The following is a 23,860-nucleotide window of genomic DNA, read 5'->3' on the forward strand; positions in this document are numbered from 1 at the left end:
CTCCAGCGTCGCCGCTCCCTCCCGCCCCCCCCACCCCCACCCCGCCGGCTGAAGGGGGAGGGAGTTGAGCTAGCACAGATTCTGTTTATAAATCAGCTCTGGAGCGGACACAGGCGGCTGTGAAAAGCACTTTCGAAGCATCAAGTTCCTTCCTTTGACGAGATATCAAAACATCCCCCCTCGCCCCCGCCCCGGCTGGGGGCACCAGAGCCGGCCTGCCAGGCGGCGCCCCCTCCCCGCCGCCCCGACGAGCGCGGCTCCCCGAGAGCGCATCTAATTTCCTGCCAACAGCCATTTGTCTGGGAGGAGGGGAGCCACGGAGAGACAAAGAGGCAGCGCGCCAGGCGGGAGGGAGCGGGGCGCCCCTGCCACGCGGAAGCCGCGCGCTGGCGGAGGCGGGAAAGCTGGCGCGGCCGACTGCGTTTCCTTTCCAGAGGAAGCGGGGTCCTGCCGCGCCTCCCGCGGCCCCTGGCCTATGGGTCCGGCCCCGAGACCGGCAGCCGGCCAGCCCGGGCCCGGATCTCCCTCGTGGCTGTGGCGCCTGGCGGGGCCGTCCGCGCGCGCCCCCTGCTGGCCGTGCCTCTACCCGAGGGGCCACACCGCCTGTGGCCCTGGCGGCCCCCCAGCCCGCGCCCGCAGCTGGAACCCGCCGAGGCCTGGGGCCCAGTCCCTGGGGAATACCACTGGGCCGCCAGGCGGAGCTGCTGTCAAACCACTCTAGGCCCGCCCTCCCGCTCCCACGGGCAAGCTGAACAGAAGCTCCCGATGAGCGGCTGAACTAACACCCTCGGGACGGCTGCCCTAGGAGGGCAGCCTGAGAGCCTCCTCCAGAACCGAAATCTGCAACTCCCAAGCGTGGTGTGAAGCAGGGGAATTTGGATTTTCTAATCCGGTGGCTAGTTTCTCGAAATCGAGGATATGTGATCTGACGAATGCAAGAATTCTGTGGGGACAGTGGAAAGGATCACTTGAAATTGAGTCCTGCTTCAAACATTCCATCATAGAGATTGCCCTATCCTTAAGTAGACTTGGAGGGCATTCAGTTATTTTGCAGATGAGAAAACAGAGGCCCGAAGAGGTTAGGTGATGTGCTCATCAGTCTCCTTACTGTCATCTCACTACATAGAAGACTCATATAGGCACAGGTGCTCCACCCTCCCATGGTTCAGAGGACCGGGAGTAACTGAGGTCCTGGAGCAAGCCAGTGAACTCTGGCTCCCTGTAGACTCCTGCTGTGTCTTGATACACTGCTCCCTTCTTTGTGCCCAGCCCACCGTCACCAGAAACCCTCACACCTCCCTCTGCCCCTCCTGACCAGGCCTCAGGAGCCCCACACTAGCTGCCCTGAGAGGCCCTCTGTCAGGAAAGGTGCCCCTGAGCAGGGGAAGGGGTCTCTAGCTGGGGCGCTTGGCCTTGGAGGGGTTCCCTTAGTCAGCGGGTACAGGCAAGCTCCGAGAGAACGTGTGGCCCAGCCTCGGTGAGCTGGCTGCGTGAGTGGCTTCCTCTGCTAGTACCTACCCCATCCTGCAGCAGAATAAAGAAACCCTAAGGGCGGGAAAGTGGCTTATTTATAAAAGAGGCTATTAGAGCAGGAAGAGGAGAGAAGAGCTGAGGAGCACTGAGGCATGCTGGGGCAGGTTTTGACTACAGCACACGTTTAAAAAGTTGGGAGAGAAGATCAATTGTGCTGTTAGAGTGGGGTGCTGAGGTGGTTCCTGTAAATTGCTCTCTGTGGGTCTACCCTCTACCCTCTCTAAGGCATTTGCCAGCCCTTTTGACAGTGGGGAGCTCAGAGGAGAGGAGATTTGGGGGAAGGGGTTTTAGGATGCCAGCATCTGTGCTCCCACTTCATCCTTAGGCTCACAGCCCCTTACACACACACACACACACACACACACAATTTGTCTGCTCCAGTCTTTTGATTTTTTTTCTTATTTTGGAAGAAGAGGTGTCACTTTGCCCCAAAGCAGTAATATAGCTCTCCTGCCTCCCAACCTCTAGTCCCCACACAGTGCCTTGCATTTCTCCAGGCTGAGACCTTCCGGGCCTGGGAGTCCCTGAACCCTCATGACGTGACTGACCATGGCCACCTGGACCAAGGTTGGGAGGCGCAAATGGGGAGACGGCTGAGGGAGCCAGAAACAGGAAGGTTAGAGGTGAGGTATGGGGCCAAACCTCTGCTCAGCTGGGCAGTGGGCAGAGGCCCTGGGCAGGAGGCCTAGAAGTTCTCATGATGGTGGGAGAAATGAATCCCGTCCTGCCTGTTGATGAGCTGACAGGCCTTTTCCACATTCTTGGTCATGCCAGGGGGGTCACAGCTAAACACCCCGATCTTCTGGACCTGTTGGAGGAAGAAGTGAAGGGCTAGCTCAGTGTTCAGAGGGAGGGCTAGCTCCATGTTCATGTTAAAGACCAGCAAGAGTCCTTGGTGAGGACCATTCCATGTTCCTGATGAAGGTTTGCTTCGTACCATGCATGGTGAGGGCTGCCTCAGTGTTTATAAAACTAACTCAATTTTGGTAGACTTGCTCTCTGTGCCTCCAGCCTTTACCGTCTTCCAACACATTTGCTAGCTTCAGGTGCAAGATCAGTGTTTCCAGTAGGGGCCAGGCTAATCAATGTCCAAGTTGAGGACAGTTTAGTGTCTCATTGAGGGCTGGCCCAGTTTCTTTGAGAGTGTGGCTAGCATAGTGTTCATGGTGAAGGTTAGCTTGGTGTCCAGGGTGAGGGCTGGACAGTATTGGTGGTAAGGATAACTCTGAGTTCATGGTGAGGACCAGCCCAACCACCGAGCCTTGCCTTCTGGACAGGGCATCACGGCTTCAGAGGTGGCGAGTCCTTGCTGCCTGCTTCCTCCCTTTGCCCCTCAGGGTGACCCACACCTCTCCCCTTCCATTCCGTTACCCCACCAATCTCCCTGGAGATGGATTCTCCTTCCCTTATGGAGCAGGTTTGGGAGCTTTGCTCAGACCCCAAACAATAAAGGTGAAGAAAACCTGAATATGGGGTGGGAACTGACCTGTGGGTGGACCTCCTGCAGAGAGTTGAAGAAGGGCTCGAAGGGGGGTCGGCCAAGGTGGCTGATGGAGCGCAAGCCCGTGAACAGACTCCGGTTCAGCACCTTCTGGAAGTGCCGCTCACAGATGTACTGGGGGAGGGAGTAGAGGAGGAAGGTCACAGCCAGGCAGGGCCAGGGTCAGCTCCTAGTCCAGATGGTGGTCCACCCACCTGCCTTGGCCATCCTTACCCTGTCAACCCACATACCCACTGAGCTGCCCTGCCTGGCCGGCCCTGACGTACCAGCATGGTGGTCCTGAGGTCAAACTTCTCAGCCAGCTGGGTGATGTAGATGTGCACGGACACCAGGTCCTGGTGGTCATTCTCCTCCACCTCCCGGATGATGTCAGCCAGCCATTCAAACTGCCGCTGGGTCCGTGTCACCTAGACGAAGTAGATCTGGGGACAGGGATGGAGCTTGGGACCCAGCTCGTCTCAGGCTCCCTACACCCCAGGAATCATCACACCAATAGAACTCTTCTGGTCTCTAGCAGCTTGTGCCTCTCCCCAGATAGCCTGGGCAGGTGGAATGTATGGGGCCACAGGGCCATGCTCTGAGGCAGGAGATGGAGTTGCCCCAGGGCACAGAGCAGTGGAAGTGAGCAATAGCCTAGGGCTATGAGAAAGGACCCTGTCAAGTGAGCTGAAGGTCTGTTGGGGTGGGAAGCAGCTTTCTCTTGCGGAGCCTGACCTTCCACTCCCTCCAGTGGGCCCTGCTCAGGCTGCTAGGCTCCCAACCTACAGGCTGCCCAGAGGGAGAGGGTCCCGCTAAGGGGTATGTCACAGAACAGCCTCTGGAAAGACCCAGCTGGCTGCCTGGAGTGGATGGGCATGGGCTCAAAGAGAGACCAGGGGAATGGAAGCTGCCCGGGGGGACCCACCTCCAGCTTCTGATGGGGAGAAACGGGGCTGTGTGAATTAAGAGGCAGAGACAGAGCTGGCACGGACAGAGGGGCAGGGGAGCTGTCTGTCACCCTCTGAGTGCTGACAGCATACAGGCTGGGCCTCTGCCCGCTGCATTCCTGTGGCCCTGTCTCACCTGCCAGGCCCGGAGAGACAAGCAGGGGCCTGCCACCAGGGCCAGGGTGAGGCGAAGGGGCCTGGTGTGGAGGGGCCTCAGGGCCTGGGCTGTGTTCCTAGAGCCATCCAGGCCCGCCAGCCCTGCCTTGCTGCCTCCCCTCCTCTTCCTCTTGAGAGCAGAGCCAGTTTCACTTGTGCCCCACCCCAAGTGTGCCCTCCCCTCTCCCGACCCGACAGTGCTTCAAGTGCTGGCTTCCTCTCCAACGCTGCCTGGAGGGCCTCTCAGAAGCACATCCTATGTGGGGCACCCCCTAACTGAGGGAAGAGCCTGGAAGGCATCAGTGAAACAACTCTGTCCCTTAGGGTCCAGGAATATCCCGACTCCCTTGGGGTCAGGCCAACTCAGCCTTTCCCAGACCAGGGAGGCCAAGGACAGAGGCAGGAGACAGGTTCAGATGGACACAGTGATAGGGAGCAGGGGGCCAGGGGCTGGTGGGAGGAGGGGACACTCACCTTCCTACAGAACACTTAGCAGCTGACTGATGACATGAAGACCAGGTCTTTGAGGATGGAGGCAAAGGGGGTGACCCCAATGCCCCCTCCCACCAGCACGGACACCTCAAACTTATGCCACTCCTGGTGGCCCTCTCCAAATGGTCCATCGAGGTACAGCTGCAGGGAGGGGAGTGGGTTTGAGTTAAGTTCAGCTACCACCATAGTTCTGAAGCCAGAAATGGGAGGCAGGGAAATGCAGGTAGGCTTATGGAGTGGGGAGTAGTGGGGGGCTTATAGCATCATCTGGAAGAATCAGTCTCTGGATAGGGGAAGGGAGGAACACAGTGGGGAGTCTGGGGCAGCAGGACCGAGGCCTGCTAAGGGGCTGTGGGAGCATGTGGTGCGTCCGGCCTGGGTCTGGGCACCTTTGGATGTTTGGCACAGCTGTCACCCGTCGGGGGTGAGTAGATCTCCCTGAGGCGGGTGGTCCAGGGCCCTGCTGCCCAGATGTGCAGGCTAAGCGTGTCCTCGTGGGGCGCAGAAGTCAGGGTGAAGGGGTGGCACTCGTTGGTCCCCAGAGCCAGGCAGGCGATCCGCACCCACTGTCCTGACTTGTACTCAAAGCCTTGGGGCCGCTGGAACTCGAGGTGGGTCACTCCTGAGGAGGGGAGGTGGGTGGGAGGCTGCTGTCCTGAACCCAGCAACAATGTGACCCCTAGAGAGTTCCCCAACCTGCAGCCTCAGCTCTGCTTTTGGAATATGACAGAGGAGGCCTCCCGCGATCAGAGGTCATTACTCCCCTCAGGCCACGTCTACCCTGAGCGGGTGCTGGGCAGCACTTGGTTGGTGGTCAGCAGGACAAGGAGCAGCCTGGCCTGAGCTCCTCCTCTGTTGTGAGAGAGGCTCAGGTCCCCTGGCAAAGAGCCTCTCTTACCAGCTCCCTCATCCCTACCACCTCAAGGACCCTGCTAACTCCACTGGGCCAGGCCAGGAGATTTCAAGGCCCAGGCTCTGCCCCTGGCCTGTCAGCTTCCTCAGTACCACCAGCCTGCTCCCCTGACAGCCTCTATGTTGGTACCTGAAGGCAGCAGCTCCGCCTTCACCACACTGATCTCCACCTTCTTCCGGCTCAGGCTCACCAGCTTGTCCCCCATATAGATAAGTACTGGGACCAGGAAGAAGATGTGGAAACGGGGTAGCTGGATCAGAGCGAAGCTGCCATGGATGATGAGCTGGAGAGAGCAAAGAGTATAGCTGAGATCCAAGCCACACTCACAACAGGGTCTGACCCCTGCATCCTTTCCCAATTGGCCCATCCAATTCTCACCTCACCAGGTGCCATGTTCCTTCCAGGCTCCAAAACTTAACCTCTCCCAACCCATCCTCCAAAGCATTTATGTTAATGAGACTATTTGCATCTTCCTGACACCATCCTAGACCAAGCCACCTGCACTCAGGCAGTAGCCTCCTACTTGGTCTTCCACTGGGTTGCCCCACTGTGATCCATTCTCTCCAAGACAGCCAATGTGACATTTTCAAGTTTGTTTTATCATGTCATTCCCAGCTCAGAAGGCCTTAGATGATTTCCCATTGCACCACAAGGCCTTGCAATGTTCTGGCCTCTACCTGCCAGCATTTCCCCCTCCCTTTCCGCTTCAGGACTTTGCACCTGCTGCCCCCTCTGCTGGGAATGCCTTTCTCCTAGTTCTTCCCATCCATCTCATTTTTCAGGTCTCAGCAGAAACGCCACCTCCTCAGGCCTTCACCCAGCCCTCTCTACCCCTTCTCCCTGTTAACTCCCTTCGCAGCGTTGTCGTCAGCCGCGATACTTGTGTTCCTTCATCCACGGACATGTTTACTGTTGTTCTCCCACTGGACTGGAGGAGTAGGGACTGAGTCCGTTTCATTTGCCACGACACTCTCAGCTCCAATCAGTTTCTGCCTGGCACGCGGTAGGTGCTCAGTAATTATTGAGTTAATGGAAGGAGTTTCCCCAATTTACCCGATCCCTTTGGAGACTAAGAACACCTAACCAGTCCTCCTTTTCCATGAAATAACTGACAGGTATTGTCCAGCTCCGGTCCTTTCCCCAACAAGCTGGTCTAATGTGGTCAGACACGACTTGCCCCCTTCTTCCCACTTGCTTGCTCCTGAGTATGGTCAGTCTGGCTCCCGCCTCCACGTCTTCTCAGGACCTGCTCACAGAGGGCTCACAAGTGACCAGACCCCGAGGTCTCCCTTCAGACTGCATTCGCTCCCATCCTTGGCAGCCTGTGGCTCTAGTGACCACCCCAGCCTTGCCACTTCTGCAACAGTGCTCTACTGGTTCTCCCTCTTTCCCTCTCTGGCTGTTTACTTTCTATCTCCCGCACTGGCTCTGCTCCTTCTCCCACCCCCAATCCTGTGTGTTGCCCAAGCCTGATTTCCTCACCCTCTGCTCTTCTCTTTCTATGATCTCCCACCTGGCGCAGCCTCTCAGCTGAGCCACAGCCCTTCAGCTGCAGCTGCAGCCTGCACAGGTCCGCCATGTCCTGCCACCACCTACTGCCCTGTTGGCCATTCATAGCCAGGCCCATCTCCTCTGTGCCCCAAATATTCCATCATCATTCCCACCTCTGCACCAGTGTTCATGCCTTTCTCCTTCTTTTTTTTTTTTTTTTTTTTAATAAATTTATTTATTTATTTTTGGCTGTGTTGGGTCTTCGTTTCTGTGCGAGGGCTTTCTCTAGTTGCGGCAAGCGGGGGGGCCTCTTCATCGCGGTGCGCGGGCCTCTCACTATCGTGGCCTCTCCTGTTGCGGAGCACAGGCTCCAGACGCACAGGCTCAGTAGTTGTGGCTCACGGGCCCAGTTGCTCCGCGGCATGTGGGATCTTCCCAGACCAGGGCTCGAACCCATGTCCCCTGCATTGGCAGGCAGATTCTCAACCACTGCGCCACCAGGGAAGCCCTCTCCTTCTTTTTTTTTTGGCCCAACCAGGGATTGAACCTGGGCCCTCGGCAGTGAAAGCACAGAGTCCTAACCACTGGACCTCCAGGGAAGTCCCTCATGCCCTTCCTTCCACCTGGAATGCTCTTCAGTTTCCACTCTGCCCTGTCAAACCTTAGCTTATCTCTCCTTAAGCTTAGCGCAAGTCCCACTTTCTCCCCAAAGTCTTCTCTAACCAGTTTGGCCCAAACGAAACTCCCTTCAATGAGCTCTTCTAACGGACTGACTGGAACACTCAGCTCAGCAATTAATCCTGTATTATCTGTTCATTTTGATCATTTCACAGGCATGGCACTTATCTCTGCAGCAAATCCTCAGTTCCTGAGGGCAGAGCCTAGAGCCTCCCCCTGCTCTGCTGGGCCTAGCACAGAGCAAGTATAGACTAGACCCTCAACACACAACAGTTAAAGTGAACTCTGGTTCCTCATTCAGCTCTCCATTCCTCCAGCTGAGTGTTACCCAATTCTTGAAACTTTCCCCACAGAGCTAACTCAAAGAGCCCTCCTTGGGCTCTTCTCTGAATTGGCTCCAGTTTTCCCAAGTTCCTCTCTCATTATGGAGCCCACGCCCACCCCCAAGGCTTTCTGAGAATCCAACCAGGCTGAGGACAATGTCAAGGTGACTTCATACTCCTTTGTTTATACACCTTGCTCGGTGTTGGCTCTACCTTTAAACCACAAAGCTGCTGCAGGGTCATGGTTGACTGAGGAGCCTGGGGAACAGCCTGCCAGCTCAGTTTCTGCTGTGCTAACTCCACCCTCTACAGCCTGGATCAGGAGCCTGGACACCCTTCCCCAGGGTCTGCTCCACACTGGGGTCGTTTACTTGTAACTTCTCTTTCTGTCAGAGGTCAAGTGGCCATACCTGAGATAAACAGGAAGGCAGCAGGTGCTTTGGCTCTGATCTCCCCCCAAATGAGACGCCCCCAAGCTGCAGGGGCTAGGACTTCCCAGCAGAGGGGCCTGCACCTTTCTGAGCTGCTAACTTCCCTTCTGGATCCCCCAGTGATCCCCACAACCGGGGATAAATCAGAAACCGGTCTTGGTCTCAGGGAACCAGGCTGGCCACTCTTCTGGGTCTCCCATCTAGTTCAAAAAAGCTGCTTTATCACCAGAAACAAGACCATCATTTCCACCCCTAACAGAAACAGTAACCCAGATGCTAGGGCTCTACCCATTATCAGGAATGTTGGGAGGGAGGCATAAATTAGCCACAATTTCCAGAGAAACAAACGTCATCAGTTCTAGGAAACATCCTAAGCCCAGGCTGGAGAGTCATCTTCAGAACCATGAAGTGCTGAGCCTCAAGCAGGACGGAAACAGATCCTCCTACCTACCAGTGAAGACAGACTGCACCCCAGCACCAGCCCGACCCAGGCAATGATGACCTTTCTCCCCTGTCTCAGGACAAAGGAGACCCCTGTGTGCAGTTCTGCCTGGAGCCAGGTGATAGGGCAGCCATCTGGGCTCTGCACTTCTTGAATGCTGGCAGCCAAGCTATCATCAATGGGGACATCAGAGCATTGGGACTTGGTTTAACTTCTCAGCAAGGCCCTCAGGGTGCCCTCTGGGGAAATGCCTGTGTCTGTGAGAAAGGCAGGCCAAGTAGATCCATGACATAGGGGCACAGATCAGAGTCATCTCTGGAAATAGCCAGCTGAAGCAGCTGAGGATAAAGCCAGGGAAAGGTGAAAAGGGAACAGGAGAGAAGAAGGGAGGGAATGTGAAGGAAGGGAGGCAGGGGCCCAGGTTAAGAAGGAAAGGGGAGAGGTGGAGTCTTAAAAATCCATTTTATCAACAGTCCAATGAAGACATTTTGAGCAAGTTCATTAACTTTACAGGTGGCACTTAGCTAGCTGGATGGGGTGGCTAACACCCCAGAAAACAGGATCAGAACAAAAGTGGCAGAACCTATTTAAGGTAAGTTTCTCTTTAAGAAGGTGACGCTCCCTTGAATGCAGACAGTCCACCCAAGAGCCCAAACCACCACCCAAAGTAGGGAAAGATTGGCTGGGCAGAAATGATGTGGGGTGTCTGGAAGGAATGCAGATCAGCCTGGTAAGCCTGCTACTACAAATCCCATGCCAGGGAGTCAGTCTTCCAAGTGCCGCATATTGGGTCAGCCTACCTGAGAGCCCCATACTATAATCTCCACCTTTTGAGAGAGATACGGAGAAGTGAAGAGGATACTTGAAATAACTAAGGGGATGGAGAACTGATGTCTCAGGCATCACTGCCTCCCTGGAACATCTGCCCAGACTCCGCTGGCCTGGTTCACAGCCAAAAGCCCTCACCAGCACGTAGAGCAGAATGTAGAGGTGGTGGGTCAGCCAGAAGCCCCGGAAGCTGCGGCGCCGGAAGTGGTGGGAGGCGAAGATGTACATGATGGCGAGAACCAGGAACAGCATGACCCCCGTGAGACCTGCAAATGAACATGGGGTGAAGGACAGAGGAGCAGGGCCTCACAGAGGGGGCTGTTCTGAGGCTGCCAGGGTCCCCTCTCCACTCCACAGCTCCAGGCAGGGGGCGGAAAGTCCAGCATCCTTCCCTCTTCCTCTCTCCGACACCACTGATCACAGGTACCTTTCATCTCAACAGACCCTACTTGTCCTTCATGGACCTTGTCACGATTGTTAGTTTTCAAGCACCTGTGTCATTACTTGTTTTACGTCTGTCACTTTCTTGATTCTCAGGTCCACAAGAACAGGGACCAGGCTAGGCTAGTTCACCACTGCACCTGAGTGCCTAGTGCAGGGCCTGGCACACCATGGGCCTTATGGACATGTGTGCTGAATGAATGAATGTACAGGGCAGCTGCTCTGAGCCCTCTGGGTGGAACTCTGGACATTGTAGGCCCTGCCATCAGGGAGTCAAGGCTTGGCCAGCATTCCAGCTGCACTCTACCTGGCAGCCACAGCACCAAGCATGAGCACTGGCACCATTAGTGAGTGAGTGGGACCACACTGTCGCTGCTCATCACCAGAGCCCCCCTGGATCTGGCCCAGACCTGGTGGGAGATCCCTCCTCTCAAAGGGGATCCCAGGCTAGGGGTGCACAGGAGGGCAGTACTGGAGCCATTCCAGATAACGGCCCCTCAAGTGATCAAGGAGGAGAGAGGCAGAAGTGAAGAAGATTAGAGCCCTGTAGTGTGGAAAAGTAGAGGTTAAGATCTAGCCAAAGCCTGTAAAGTCCTGAATGGAGAGAAGGGCATAAACACGGCCTGATCCACTAAACCCCAGTGTGCAGGAATTAGCAAGCACTCTCTGAAGTTCAAAGCCGATCGTTTTAGGATTTAAAGAAAAATAAAAAACAACACGCTGTGTTTCACAGAAAGGAGTGTAGAAAACGTGTTACCCCAAGGAGGGAACAGAGTGAAAATATAAATAGCTTTAAGAAGCATTTGAATAGATTCACAGCTAATAGCTCTAAAATGGGTGATTATGGGGAGTTAGGAATATGCCCCTTTAACAGCTTGTCAAGACAGACTACAGAATGGAGGGGGAGAGGGGGAGAGGGGGAGGGGGTGTCCACCAGGCTCCACAAAGAGCCTGGCCCCTCCCCTATGCAGCTGGGGCATAGCATTCCTCAAAGTCACTGTCATGGTAGGTGTGTGTGTCGGGGGTGGAGGGGTGCACTCCCATTCCTCAGAGGGAGGGACTGGTTCAGAACTGGGGCAGAAGCCCAGCTAAGCTCCTGAGAGAAGGCCTGGAATGCAGAGTCTCCTACTGCCCGGGAGAGCGCTCAGGGCAAGGGCAGAGCCTGGCTCACCGTGAAGGCTATGAGGGCCGAGTGAGAGCCACTGGGCTGCCTGTGGCAGATAGAACCCAGAGCCTGGAACTCAGAGCCAGGCCCAGAAATTCACGGAGCAGAGAGGGCTCTCACCTGGCACGGTCTGGAAGAACCACCAGTAACACTTCTGGGGGAACTCGGACCTGAGGGTTAGGGAAAGCAAGGACGGATCCTGTGAGGAGATGTCTGGGACCTCCAGAAAGGATCCTCCAGAGGGGGCACCCCACACCAGCCACCAGTCTCCCTTTCTGCGACTTGGGATTGGGGACTCAGGCTGGTCATTGTCCTATAACTTGGAGGGTGACACACTCCTCTGAGCAAAGAGAATTTCTGCAAAGAATTCCACCCCCTTCACCCCCGAGCCAGGCCACACACACGCGCACACACACACACACACACATACACACTCACTCACCCGTTGTCATGGAAGAGGCCGGGGAAGAGGCAGGAGAGGATGCTGAGCGGGCTGATGGAGAAGAGGTACACATTCACCACGTGGCCTGCACTGTGTAAGACTAAGGAAGACCAGACAGGGTGGGGTTGAGCCTGGGGCCAGCCCACTGGGGGTGCTCAACCCATTCAGCCCAAGCTCTAGGACTCCAGCCAGCCAGAGTTGGGGGCCTGAAAAAGGACCCTAGGGATCTGGACTTCTATTCTTTAATAAACCTCCTGTTCCTCCCCTGCCCCATATACACACCATCCATGAAAACAGCCACAAGCATCTGAAATTACACCATTAGAAGTTCACTCCTTTGGTTTCTCTCATAGAATTACGTGTTTTTGTTTGTTTGGCTCACCAAGAGGCTTGTGGGATCTTAGTTCCCCGAGTAGGGATAGAGCCCAGGGCCCTGGCAGTGAGAGCATCCAGTCCTAACCACTGGACCACCAGGGAATTCCTCAGAATTATGTTTTAAAACATAAAACCTGGGAGAGCTCACACATTATGTGCACTCATTCTGGAGTGTTAGTAACTTGTCAGTGGGAGGCTGGTAAGGTGGCCTTGAGAGCGTGAGGCAGTGAGGGGCTCCTGGGCTTAATTCACACCAGTGCGGGGGCCACCGTCATCCTATGAAAGGACATCTAAGACTCACACTCAAATTACGTGCAGGTAGAGAGAAGGGGGCTCTCAGAGGAGGGGGAGGCTGCAGGGGGCGGGAGGACGTGGAGAGAATCTTCGGGACTCCCAGGCCCTGCCTGCGAGGACGATGGCAGTGGAGGCAATGAGGCAATGAAGTCCACGGCGGCGTCGAAGGGCATGTAGTGGTTGAGGAAGGTCTCTCGCAGGAAGGTGACGAGGTTGCCGCACATGGTGAGCAGGATGTAGGAGAACGTGAAGGAGATGCTGGCCGCCGTGCCCCGCGACAGGATGATGCCCACGAAGGTGGTGTCCATGATGCCCACGTGATGAGCCGCAAAGGCATAGTCTACGGAGGGACCAGTCGGGTGAGCTCAGCGCAGGCGCTGGCCGGCGGCTACCACTGCAGGCAACAAGCCTCCCTCGGTCTCCATTCAAGCAGGCCCCTCCCGCACCCGGAGGCCCCGCCCCCAGGGCTGTCCGTCACTCACAATAGGCCTCACCCCCAGGGCTGTGGCTAATTGTTAAGACCTGTCCCGCCACGGCCGTCACGCAGAGTAGGCCCTCTCCAGGAAGAGAACCCCGGCGATGGTGTAGAACACGGCCAGGCAGCCGATGTGGCGCCGGTAGTTCTCGACGAAGCGCTTGAACTGCTGCACCGTCTGGTGGCCACGGTTGCACTGAAACTTCTCGGTGAGCCTCGGTGAACAGCAGGGGCTGGAACGAAGTTACCCTGGGAGACAGGAAGTCTCGGCTCTCTCTCTGCCAAGGACCCGATGTTAATGTGGACCCGCTCTCTAGAAGGGGGAAAGGTGCATCTAGTTACTCAAGCCAAGTAGGGTTCAGACCCCAAAGGCTCCTCAATACCACACTCCTCAAGTGGGCTGTCAGTGCGGGGACGGCCTCGCAGGTGGTCACTCGGTCACCTTTCCCCTTCCAGTCTGTAGCTCTCAACTTCCACCAGCTCCATTCTCACCCTTTATGGAGACTCAAAGGACACTTCCTCCAGGAAGCCTTCCCTACATCCCAGCAGAGGTGAGCACTTCCTTAAGCTCTGAAGGCCCTTGCCTAAGCTCTCACCCCATGGCCTCACACAGGTAAGGGCGCCACCACAGGCAGACACACATGGACAGATCCGATCCCACATACACACCTGGGAGAAAAGGTGCCTGAAAGAGGTCTCCAGGAGATGGCTCTGCTGCTCCCGCGTCACAGCGGCCCTCATCAGCTCCTGCTCCCGCGGCTCCCACTCCTGGAAGCTCAGCCCACTCTCCTTCAGAGCCCCCCGGAGGTTTTCCAGCATCACCTGCCGCTCTTCCCCCAGGTCAAATAGCAGAACCTATGGAGGGGGCAGTAGGGAGAGCAACCACGCATCAAGGCCTCTTGAGGCCACAAGCTTTACATGAATTTTGTTGCGGGGCGGCAGGAGGCGGGGGGGACTGGAAAAAGCACCCTTGCAAAAGAGATACTGTTATCTCCTGGGCTCTGTGGGGTTAAGTGGCGTGCTTGTAGGTGCAGAGGCAGCATTCAAAGGCATGTCTGCAAAGCCATCTTCCCTGTCTATTCCATACTGGAGAAGGGAGGGGAAGGCAGGAAGGGCAGAGGATGGAGGGGACCAGAGCCAGACAGAGTCAGAGCCGAAGGTCAGCCCCTGACTGAGCTCCCCTCCGGAATCCCTAACAATTCACTGGATCCTGCAATCAGGGCATAGGAAAGAGGGCCCAGCCTCTTCTAAGTACTCTCAGCTAGGACCTGCCAGGGCGCCCTTAGAAAGGGAGGAGGCAGACTCTGTCTGCAAGAGTAAGAAGGGACTGTGGAGACCGTGTCGTCCAGCAGGCTCAGAGCAGGAAAACAGTGTTCCAGTTTCTCTATCTGGTACTACAGCTGGGGACTAGAAGCCAGAAACCCTGCCTGGCCCAGGGCTCCCGCCCCTCCACTCGGCTGCCTCCATGGCTGTGGCTGTGGACAAGGAGCCAGGGGCTGGCTAGGCCGTACCAGGTCATACTCCTTGCGGATCCTGAGCAGTAGGGCACGGCATCCCCGCGGTTGCTGGACAGGATGAGGTGGACCTGCTGCGGGGGCCTCAGCTGGACGGTGCGGAGCACAGAGAGCCTGCCATCCACCACGTGGATCTGCCCGGGCTGCAGGTGCACGAGCACAGGCCGGCAGGGCTCCTTGCGGCCCTGCCATTCTGAGGCTGGAGAGAGACAGGGCTGGGTCAGCTGGGGCCCCCTGCCTCGGGGAGGAAGAGGGCCGGCTCAGGGCTGGAGGAAGACCAAGACCTCTAAGCTCCTTGTCCTTTCTTGGGTCCTGAAGGTCGTCCCCTCCCCGACAGTCCTGCTGTGCCTGTAGCCCGTGAGAAGCGTAATAACTACCATGTCCTGAGTGTTTACTATGTGTCCACACTGTACCAGGTGCTTTGCATGAACTGCTTTATTTAACCTTCATAAATCTATGAGGTAAGTGCTATTATTATTATTATGTTACAGATAAGAAAAACTAGGTTTAGAGAGATTAAAAAGTTTGCCTAAAGTCCAGTAGCCCGTAGGGGTGGAACCAAGATTCTAATCCTCAATGAGTGCGACTCTAGACCTTCATTAATGACTTCTCTGTTGCCTGAAATTCCAGTGTGAGACACCACAAAGCAGCAGTTCTCGGGAATTTGTGCATCACAGTAAGCCTGTGAAATGTAGGCAGGGTCCCGTGACTCCTCCCCGCCAGTCAGTCACATTCTCTTTTTTTAGGACCATTAGGAGGAGCTAGGGAGGATAGAGGACTCCTGGTCCAACTTCTGCCTAATGCCCCTGTGGCTCTTTCCGCCTGCCCTGGCCTGCCTGGAGGCCTAGAAAAGGGAGGCCTTTGCCTGAGGCTGCTGAGGGAGGTGGGGGATGTAGCCTGGAGTCACGTCCTCCCCACCCGCACCCTGGCCAGCCCCAGGCCTACCTTTCATGCTCCCCACGAGCTTCTCAGACATGCTGCTCTGGCGGCTCTGGCCCTGGAGCCTCTTTAAATATCTCCTCCAGAGCTGGGCAACAATCCAGGCACTGAGCAGGCTCACTGAGAGGGCAGAGGCAGCGGGATGCTCAGAGGAAGGTGAGGGTCTGGAGAGATCAGTGGCTTCTTTCCCAGGCTCCTTTCCTTGGCAAGACTCCCTGCTTTCCCCACCTCTTAGGTTACCCATTCAATTGTCTCAAATTATGAAGCTTCCTTGGGGGGAGCTGCTTTGCATCCCATGGGAAGCTTTGGGTAGCATCTAAGGTGCCTGCCCAGCCTCCTCTGCTTCCATCACTCAGATCCCTTTCCAGCCAAAAACTGAGGCCAGAGTCCTTGTGCCAGAGACTGGACCCACTCTGCCAGTCTGCAGGTCGACCCACACACAGCCATGGCAAAGACTAAGTCCCAAGCCTTTGCCCCAGCAACTACATCCCAGCCCTGGTTCTCAAGCAGGGATTTGCCTCTGACAGCTTCCCAGGCCCAGGCTCCTGCAAATTGCTGTGGATTGTGGATTGCCCATGGCTCCTGACCAATCTGGGCCCTTTGGGGGACCCCAGAAGAACAGGAAGACATTTCTCCCTGGAGCTGACTTACGTGCAGGTTAGACACTTCTCATGTCCCTCCTGCTCTGATGTTTTCTTCATCTGCTCAGAGGAACAGTACTCTGCATGGTTGGTTGGTTGTCATAGTTGGAAACACTCCAACCCCACCACCCAGATTACACCTGTCACCCAGCCCCACCCTGCCCATCATTTTTACCCAGGGGGAAGCAGCACAGGATCCCGATGGTGACCCCGAAGCCAAATCCACTGCCTTCAAAATAGTCCCGCAAGACGGGGGGAGCACAGGCTGGCAGGCCCTCTGTGCTGAGCTGTCTTGGCTGCGGGCAGGGGTCTCCTGGGGAGACAGAGGAAGCTACAGGCCTGGGGGTGCTGGGCCACAAGTTTTAGGACAGGATCACTGAGGAGGTTAGGGTGGTAGAAAGAGTTCTGGGGAGCAGAGGGGAGGGGGCTTCTTACCCCTGCCATTGTACCAAGAATGTGGCATCTGCCTACTAGGGTAACAGGTGGAATAAAAAATGAAGCTCAACCTGTCTCTCCATCACACGTACATATGTACACACACACACACACACACAGCCCTTCCTTTCCTCATCACTGCAGTGGGATTAGATATCCTTAGGATAGTCTCACTGCACTCGGCCCTCCTAATATTACAACCATCCTGGCCAAATGTGAGCCTCCTCACCAGGTCTCTCTGCGTCTCAGTCCTGCCCTCGCTTGGGCACCTGGTGGAATTGTGCAGAAGGGACCGTACATAGCTGTATGTGGCCACCTTGGTGCCCAGAACCAAAGTTCCCAAGGGCAGAACCATAGCTCACGCCCCCCCTTGGAGTCTACTATCCAGCCACACTGAACCGAGCCCACAGCTGAGGAGGGATGAGGCGCCAGACCCCAAACCCTGCCAAGTGGCCCCCCGGCCACTCACCAGCATGCCAGAAAAAGATGTTGGGCTGCAGGGCACCAGGGTTCACGTTGGTGACAGCTACTAGAACATCCTGTAGGGAAGTGTTTCTGATCTCTGCAATCTCTTTTTCAGAGAACAGCCTGGGGGTGGGAGAGGTGGGGAGCTGTTGAGGTGGGAGAGAGATGCAGGTTCCCAGGCCCAGGAACCCAGACGCAGGAAAAGATCCAGAGAGCTTGGGGAGGGAGAGGTGGGCCAGCTGGGAATCAAGGGCCCATGGGGCTGTCTACAGGCGGAGGGTCTGCGGCCCAGGCCAAGGTAGGGTCTGAGGTGGGAACCCAGGCAGGCCTCACCCATTCCTGCTGTTCTCAAACCAGTAGCGGTCGCCATCCCGCAGTCGCACAAACTGATCGACGACGATGGTGCTGAAGAGGAGTCCAGGGTCCCCATGGCTCTCCAGGAGTCCCCCGGGGAGTAGCTCCAGCCGGGACAGGTCCTGGTTGTACAGGGCAGCTGTGGCCTTCAGCACCTGGGGCCAAGAAGGGACAGGAGTGAGTGCAAAGACCCGGTACCTGCCCTCCAGCCAAGAGGTTGCTCCCAGAGATCAGCCCCAGGGATAATCATAATAAATGACAGGGACAAGTCATCACTTATTATGCCCTGGGCACTGCTCTGAGTGCTCTCTGTAAGTTAACTCATTTATGAGAACTCTCTCACAGATTCAGCTGCTTATTTTATATAGCTGGAATAAAACAGACAGTCAGTCCCCTATGTTACTTGTTCTTGAAAAGGTATGAAAGTTGAAGAGTCAAAATTAGCACAAAAGTTGAATCGTAGAATGATGTGTTAGAAAAAGTTTCTATTCTTTAGAGGTTAAAAAAAAGTTTTTGAAAATCAAATCCCTGCATATACATTGCCTTTTAGAGACAGTGTTCAACAGTATATGAGCAGTGTTGTCTACCTGACCTTTACTTTAGTTCTTTTCTCCACTATATATATATATATATATATATATATATATATATATATATATATATATATATATTTGGCTGAGTTGGGTCTCATTGCTCTGCGCGGGCTTTGTCTAGTTGCGGCAAGTGGTGGCTACTCTTCGATGCGGTGTGCCGGCTTCTCATTGCGGTGGCTTCTCTTGTTGTGGAGCACGGGCTCTAGGTACGTGGGCTTCAGTTGTTGTGGCACTTGGGCTCAGTAGTTGTGGCTCACAGGCTCTAGAGCACAGGCTCAGTAGTTGTGGCTCACGGGCTTAGTTGCTCTGTGGCATGTGGGATCTTCCTGGACCAGGGCTCGAACCCATGTCCCCTGCACTGGCAGGCGGATTCTTAACCACTGCACCACCAGGGAAGCTCTCTCTACAATATATAAATAAGCACTTGACCAGCTTAATTCCAATGAGGCCCAACTGAAGTTAAAGATTCTTTTTTAAAATATTTTTTAAATTTTATTTATTTATTTATTTTTGGCCACGTTGGGTCTTCGTTGCTGCGAGCAGGTTTGCTCTATTTGCGGTGAGTGGGGGCTACTCTTCGATGTGGTGCGTGGGCTTCTCATTGTGGTGGCTTCTCTTTGTTGCGGAGCACAGGCTCTAGGTGCACAGGCTTTAGTAGTTGTGCCACGTGGGCTCAGTAGTGGCGCACTGGCTTAGCTGCTCCATGGCATGTGGGATCTTCCCAGACTAAGGCTCGAACCCGTGTCCGCTGCATTGGCAGGTGGATTCTCAACCACTGCGCCACCAGGGAAGTCCAAAGTTAAAGATTTGCTACCTTTGGCATAGCTGGTGATTCCTATCTACCTATTGATTTTATGAAAGGTTACAAGTCTCATGTACATATCACTTCTTTATAGCCTTTAATTCTCCACTTTCCAACAATGTTATAAAATAGTAAGGGCAAACACAATAAAATAGGCACCCACTTGTAGAAACAATACTGTGCCAAGATGTTAAGGCAGCCAAAACTGGTCTGTTGGCTGGCAGGCAATGCCATTTGCCCAGGGGATAGCTCAGGGTATGACAGCTGACTCCCCAAAAGCAGCTTGAATATTGGTGCATGAAAGTACAGTTTGTCCCTGAGTCAAGGACCTTCTAAACCCATTTAGGGAGTTGTTGCGAAGAGTAAATGAGATGAACCCTATTAAGTGCCTGGCATGCAACAGATGCTCAATAAACATTCGCTGGATCTGCAGAGTCACAGAGTCTAAAGCCTAATCCTGGTGGTCTGGTAACCTCCATCCTGGTGTGTGATACTGGGAAAAGCCACCTGGGTGGGCCCTGCCCCTGTCACCAGGTGCTTGTCTCTGATGCATGTGTTTCGCCGCCCATCTTCCGTGTCTCAAGCCAGTGTGCCCTGGACCTCCCACCCTGCCCTCTGGGTCCTGACCCCTCCTCACAGTGCCATCACTCCGGAAGAGTGCAAGGTTGACGTCCTGCCATCTGGTAACTGGAGGCAGGCCCAGTGTTGCCCTGGCCTTCGTGTAAGAGGGCAGGCCCACATCCCGGCCCCGCTGCAGGCAACTGGCCAGGTGGTCTGTGCGGGAAAACTTCAGTGGCCCAGGCCAGAAATCTGGGGATGAGACACCAAGTCTGAGGGAGCTCCTCTAGCCCATGCCCCAGGCTCCAATCAGCCCCAGGGGGACCTGAGCCACACAGAGGGAGACATGGTCAGCAGGTCAGAAGCTCTCTCAGCAGCGAGAGAGTGCAGGCTCCCAGCCCTCGGCACCCCTCCCTGCCCAACTCTGGAGCTCCAGCTGAACTTCTTCCCAGGGGCCAGGCATACACAGCCTGCAGGGACAGCCTCAGCCTCACCTCATACGTCCTCAACCACCACATGCTCCTCTCGCTCAGTGATCTGGGAGGCCATGCCCAGCAGCAGCGAGTCCACATCTTCAGCTCTTTGTAGGTTTGGGTGCTTTGGGGGTGGGGACAAGAGAGGGGCATGGCTAATGAGGCCAGCGGCTGGGCAGCCAGGCTCCCTCAACCCCACAGTTCATGTCCTGGGCCCACCGAGTCCTGCTATTTGCTCCCAAACTGCGGGGCCAGTGCTCCTCTACAGCTTGATTCCCCACTCAGGGTGTGCAGTGTCCCCATCCAAAGCTCATGCTGCTAGGACACAGGTCTCCACAAGCACAAGGAACCGAAAACTTTGCTTCTATTTTAGGAAACTCGACGGTATGGTTGACAAAGGCACTAGATCTAGGTCTTGGTCCTTGCTCGGTTAGTAACCAGCTGTGTGACAGGACCTCTCCAAACTCAGTGTCCTGCCCTTAATAAAAAGGGCCTTAGGGATTAATCAAATAAAATAAGTAAAATAATAAAAAGGTATTAGCAGGACACTGAGGTCTCTTTCATCTCAGCTCCATGACTGATTCTATGCTTGCCTCTTCCCTCTTTCCTCCCACCGCCTTCCCCCTTTATGAACACTCTACACAACGTTATCTGATTTTGCTTTAAATTAATGGTCAACGCTCTTTACCCATACTGGCCTGGACAGATGATTCCTGGTAATCTCTCAGAATTCCTCTCTCCACCTTGCCCTCCCCACACGTTCACATTCACACACTGCCCTGGTGTGTCTAACTGGGAAGTTTCCTTGGGGGCTGGGATGGCTGGGGTACTCCATTGCCTACAGGGGACCCAGAGTTGTCAAGGGAGAAGGAAAACCTAGAAGGGAGTGATAGATGTAGAGCCACATCTGCACAGGCCCCTGCTGTGCCTCACACAGCCCTGAGGGGCATGGAGGACTGACGTTTGACGGTGTATAGCTACCTGGTCTTCTCAGACAGTTGGTAGGGGAGATGGCTGGGGTGCCCCAGACTGCTTCCTCTACCCCAGCCCATCCCAGCTGGCTGCCTCAGTCCTACTGCCCCCCTTCACCACACACCCTCAGACACAAACACACACACACACCACAACACACACACACCCACATATGTGCCCCCAGCCCTGACCTCTCGGCTCCAGTAGCTATTGCAGACCCGGAGAGCTCTGGAGACACTTGAGTTCCTATTGATGACCCCCTGGAAGTGGCAGCTGGCATTTCTGAAACGCAAGGAGCAGTGGTGACCGAGGCTATGAAGCCCTAATGTCAGGCATCAGCTCTGGTCTCCAAGGCTAGAGCCAAGGGCCCAGGCTATTGCTTCCTTGAGGTGGTGTGTGGTCAGGGTAGGTCCTGAACAACCTGAATTTTTGGAAGGCCCCTCTCCCCACATCAGACCAAACGTCTAAAAGTGTATCCCTTATTTTACCATGTTCGTTCTCTCTCTCTTCTTCTTCTCTCTCTCAATAGATCAAGAGATAGAGATAAACTGTCAACTCAAAGAAAAAATGCACAACATAAGAGTTGTGAGTTTCAGTTTTATTCAGGAACCTTACTGAGGACTATAGGCCAGGAAACAGCCTCTTAGTAGCTCTGAGGGGACTGCTCCAAAGAGGTAGGGGGAGAACCCAGTATATATAGGATTTGGGCTAGGGAATGGGTGCAGTCAAACGTACATCTCTGTAAAAGGTTACTGCTGGTCACAAGGATCAGATACCTCAGTAAATGGTTTTTGTGTTTTTCTATGTATGGGAAGATGTAACAATCTGGGTCCATTAAAATTTTTTCCTGAGATATCTCTAACTATCTAAGGGGTTTGTTTTCCCAAAGCACCGAGTGTCTTATCCTGATTTTTGTCCTGAATTCCTTTTCAGGGTGTACTGTTAGAAGGCGACTGCAGTGGCTAATGACCTGATCCTTGTAGAACTGGATGGTGGGCAACATTCCTTATATATATTTTTATATATGTAAATTAAAACATTTTAAAAAGGATTATTAATCGTTCTTTTGAAATTACTTGTCTATGGATAACTCAGTTACTACAATTTCTTGGCCATCATCAGCCATATCCAGAAATTGGTCCAGAGTAAAAATAATCTAATCCATGAACTGTTTTAACTTATAATGCAGTTGTAAAAAAATAGACTGGCATGCTTTATTTTATATACTTTTAATATGTATATCTTTAAGTTTCCTTTTCATTATTTTGGAGTCAATACTTTTCTTCAGCTCTCACACATTTTTATTGTAATTCCCTCCAAAGGCTTATAAGCCCCACTTCCTGTCCTTATAGCTAAAAATATCCCCAGTGTAGTGTCAACACCTGAAGTTCAGACCTGCAGGCTTTGTGACTCACCCTCTGAACCTCAATTAGCCCGTCTTTAATTGGAGGATTAATATCTAAAACAGATGCAGAAAAGTGGACATTAAGGTGCTCAAAAACCACAATGATGTATCTTTTTAAACAACTGTTGTTCTTCTTTCCCTCCATATTCACTGTTCCCTGGGGAATGGGCACACTTCTGATTGATAAGCCTGTCCTGAGGGCTCCTGAGGCAGATTTTTCTCAATATACACCTCCACCCCTCCAAACACACAAACATCTGAGCCCCTCCCTCACCTCATGTAGCCGCCAGGGGGCACCATGGTGGAGAAGAACTGCTCAGAGGCCGCCAGGAACTCCGGAGAGATGCTGGGGTCCACGAAAGGGCGGTACTCTGTCCACAGGGGTAAGAAGAGAAATAGGCTCTTTACCCTCACACACTCTCGTCACATGAACCCACCTGTCTTCTTTGTCCTATGGATCCTGACCCCCTCCCCCTCCCCAAACCCCCCCTCAGCCCAGGTGTTCCCTCAACTCCCTCACCTGTGTAATTCGGCGGTGCTTGCTGCAGGAAGCTGGGCAGCCACTCATACATCGCGATGTTCTGAGGGTCAAGAGAGGGGGAAATGGGAGGCCAGCGCTGGAGCAGCCAGGCCACGAGGGCTCTGAGCTCAAGGAAGGCTTAGGTGGGAGACGAGGAGCAGGCAGTGGCAGTCACGGGAGAGACACTCAAACAGGAGAGGGGTGGAGGTTCCCATTGCCCACGAGGAACGAGGGCGGGGGGGGGGCAGCTAAATAACAATCACGAGAAAACCTCTGGTATAAGTGGCGTTTTGCCTCCTTATCACTCTCAGGGGCTTTCCCTAGACATAGCTGTCTGGGGAGGGGTGCTGCTGGGTGGGCTTGTCCAAGGATGGAGGGCTGTGCGGGGCAGCGGAGTCTCCCGGGGACCGGGACGGGGTGGGGGGCGGGAAGGGCCGCGCGACCGACCTGGTAGGTGGCGATGACCCTCTTGCGCGCGTGCTGGAACAGCTCCTCGTCCCCCCAGAGCGGGTGCTGGCGGGCCAGCCTCTGCGCCCACAGGTTGTGGTAGCGGAACCAGAGCAGGCCCAGCGCCTGCAGGAAGGGCTCGCGGTTCCCTCGCTCCGCCCCGAAGGCTGCCCGCGCCGTGGGGACGCAGGGGAGGAGTTGAGCGCGGGTGGGCCCGAGGGGGGCGCACCTCGCCGGCCCCCCGCCCGAGCCCCCGCCCGCGCCCCCGCCGCCTCACCGTACAGCCCCCGGGGCCCGCGCCGTCCCGTGGCGGGGTCGGGCGCCGTCCACATACGCAGCGGGTCGTGCGCGTCCCGGGGGAAGGCGAGGTCGGGACCCGACGCCAGCTGCCCCCCGGAGAAGCTCCGCAGCTCGTCGCTCCCGTCGCCTCGTTGGTCTGCGGGGACACCGGGAGGCTGAGCTGGGGGTCGGGTGGCCGAGGCGGCTCAGGGCGGGCAAGGGCCGGGCGGCCGTTGCGGGTGTGCTGGGTATGGGAGACTCTCCTCAGCTGCCTCTCCTCAGCTGCCTCAGGTCCCGCCCCCGCCCCACCCCCAGCCGCCTGCCCCGCCCACCAGGTCCCGGGGGTTGCTGGGGCTCTGTCCGGTCTCCGGGTCCCAGCGGCTCCTCTGGAAGGAGAGCACCACGTCCCCGCTCTGGTCGCGATCGAACACAGGGTCTCCGGGCGGGATGTGGATGTTGAGGAACTCGGCCGGGCAGCCAGGCTTTTCCACGCTCACCAGGTCCGAGAGCACGTGGTAGCCTGCCCGCAATGGGGGAGGGCGTGGGAGGGCCAGCTG

The 23,860-nt window shown here is 55.3% G+C and overlaps 1 protein-coding gene across 1 annotated transcript; it reads right to left on the minus strand.

Moving 5' to 3' along the window:
* Positions 1-61: 61 nt before the first annotated feature.
* DUOX1 (dual oxidase 1) lies at positions 62-23,564 on the minus strand. The gene is given in 25 exon segments (XM_036841696.1): positions 62-2,341; positions 3,020-3,148; positions 3,301-3,456; positions 4,591-4,749; positions 4,998-5,230; positions 5,651-5,804; positions 9,853-9,980; positions 11,441-11,490; positions 11,763-11,862; positions 12,542-12,580; positions 12,583-12,771; positions 12,954-13,155; positions 13,576-13,761; positions 14,418-14,456; positions 14,459-14,619; positions 16,176-16,313; positions 16,905-17,023; positions 17,234-17,409; positions 19,287-19,459; positions 19,702-19,804; positions 20,844-20,934; positions 22,332-22,428; positions 22,578-22,638; positions 23,025-23,191; positions 23,302-23,564. Coding segments are annotated over 25 exon segments (3,228 nt in total). The 5' UTR covers positions 23,357-23,564; the 3' UTR covers positions 62-2,218.
* Positions 23,565-23,860: the final 296 nt, after the last annotated feature.

This window comes from Balaenoptera musculus, chromosome 2 (genome assembly GCF_009873245.2).
Source record: "Balaenoptera musculus isolate JJ_BM4_2016_0621 chromosome 2, mBalMus1.pri.v3, whole genome shotgun sequence".
Classification (NCBI taxonomy): domain Eukaryota; kingdom Metazoa; phylum Chordata; class Mammalia; order Artiodactyla; family Balaenopteridae; genus Balaenoptera; species Balaenoptera musculus.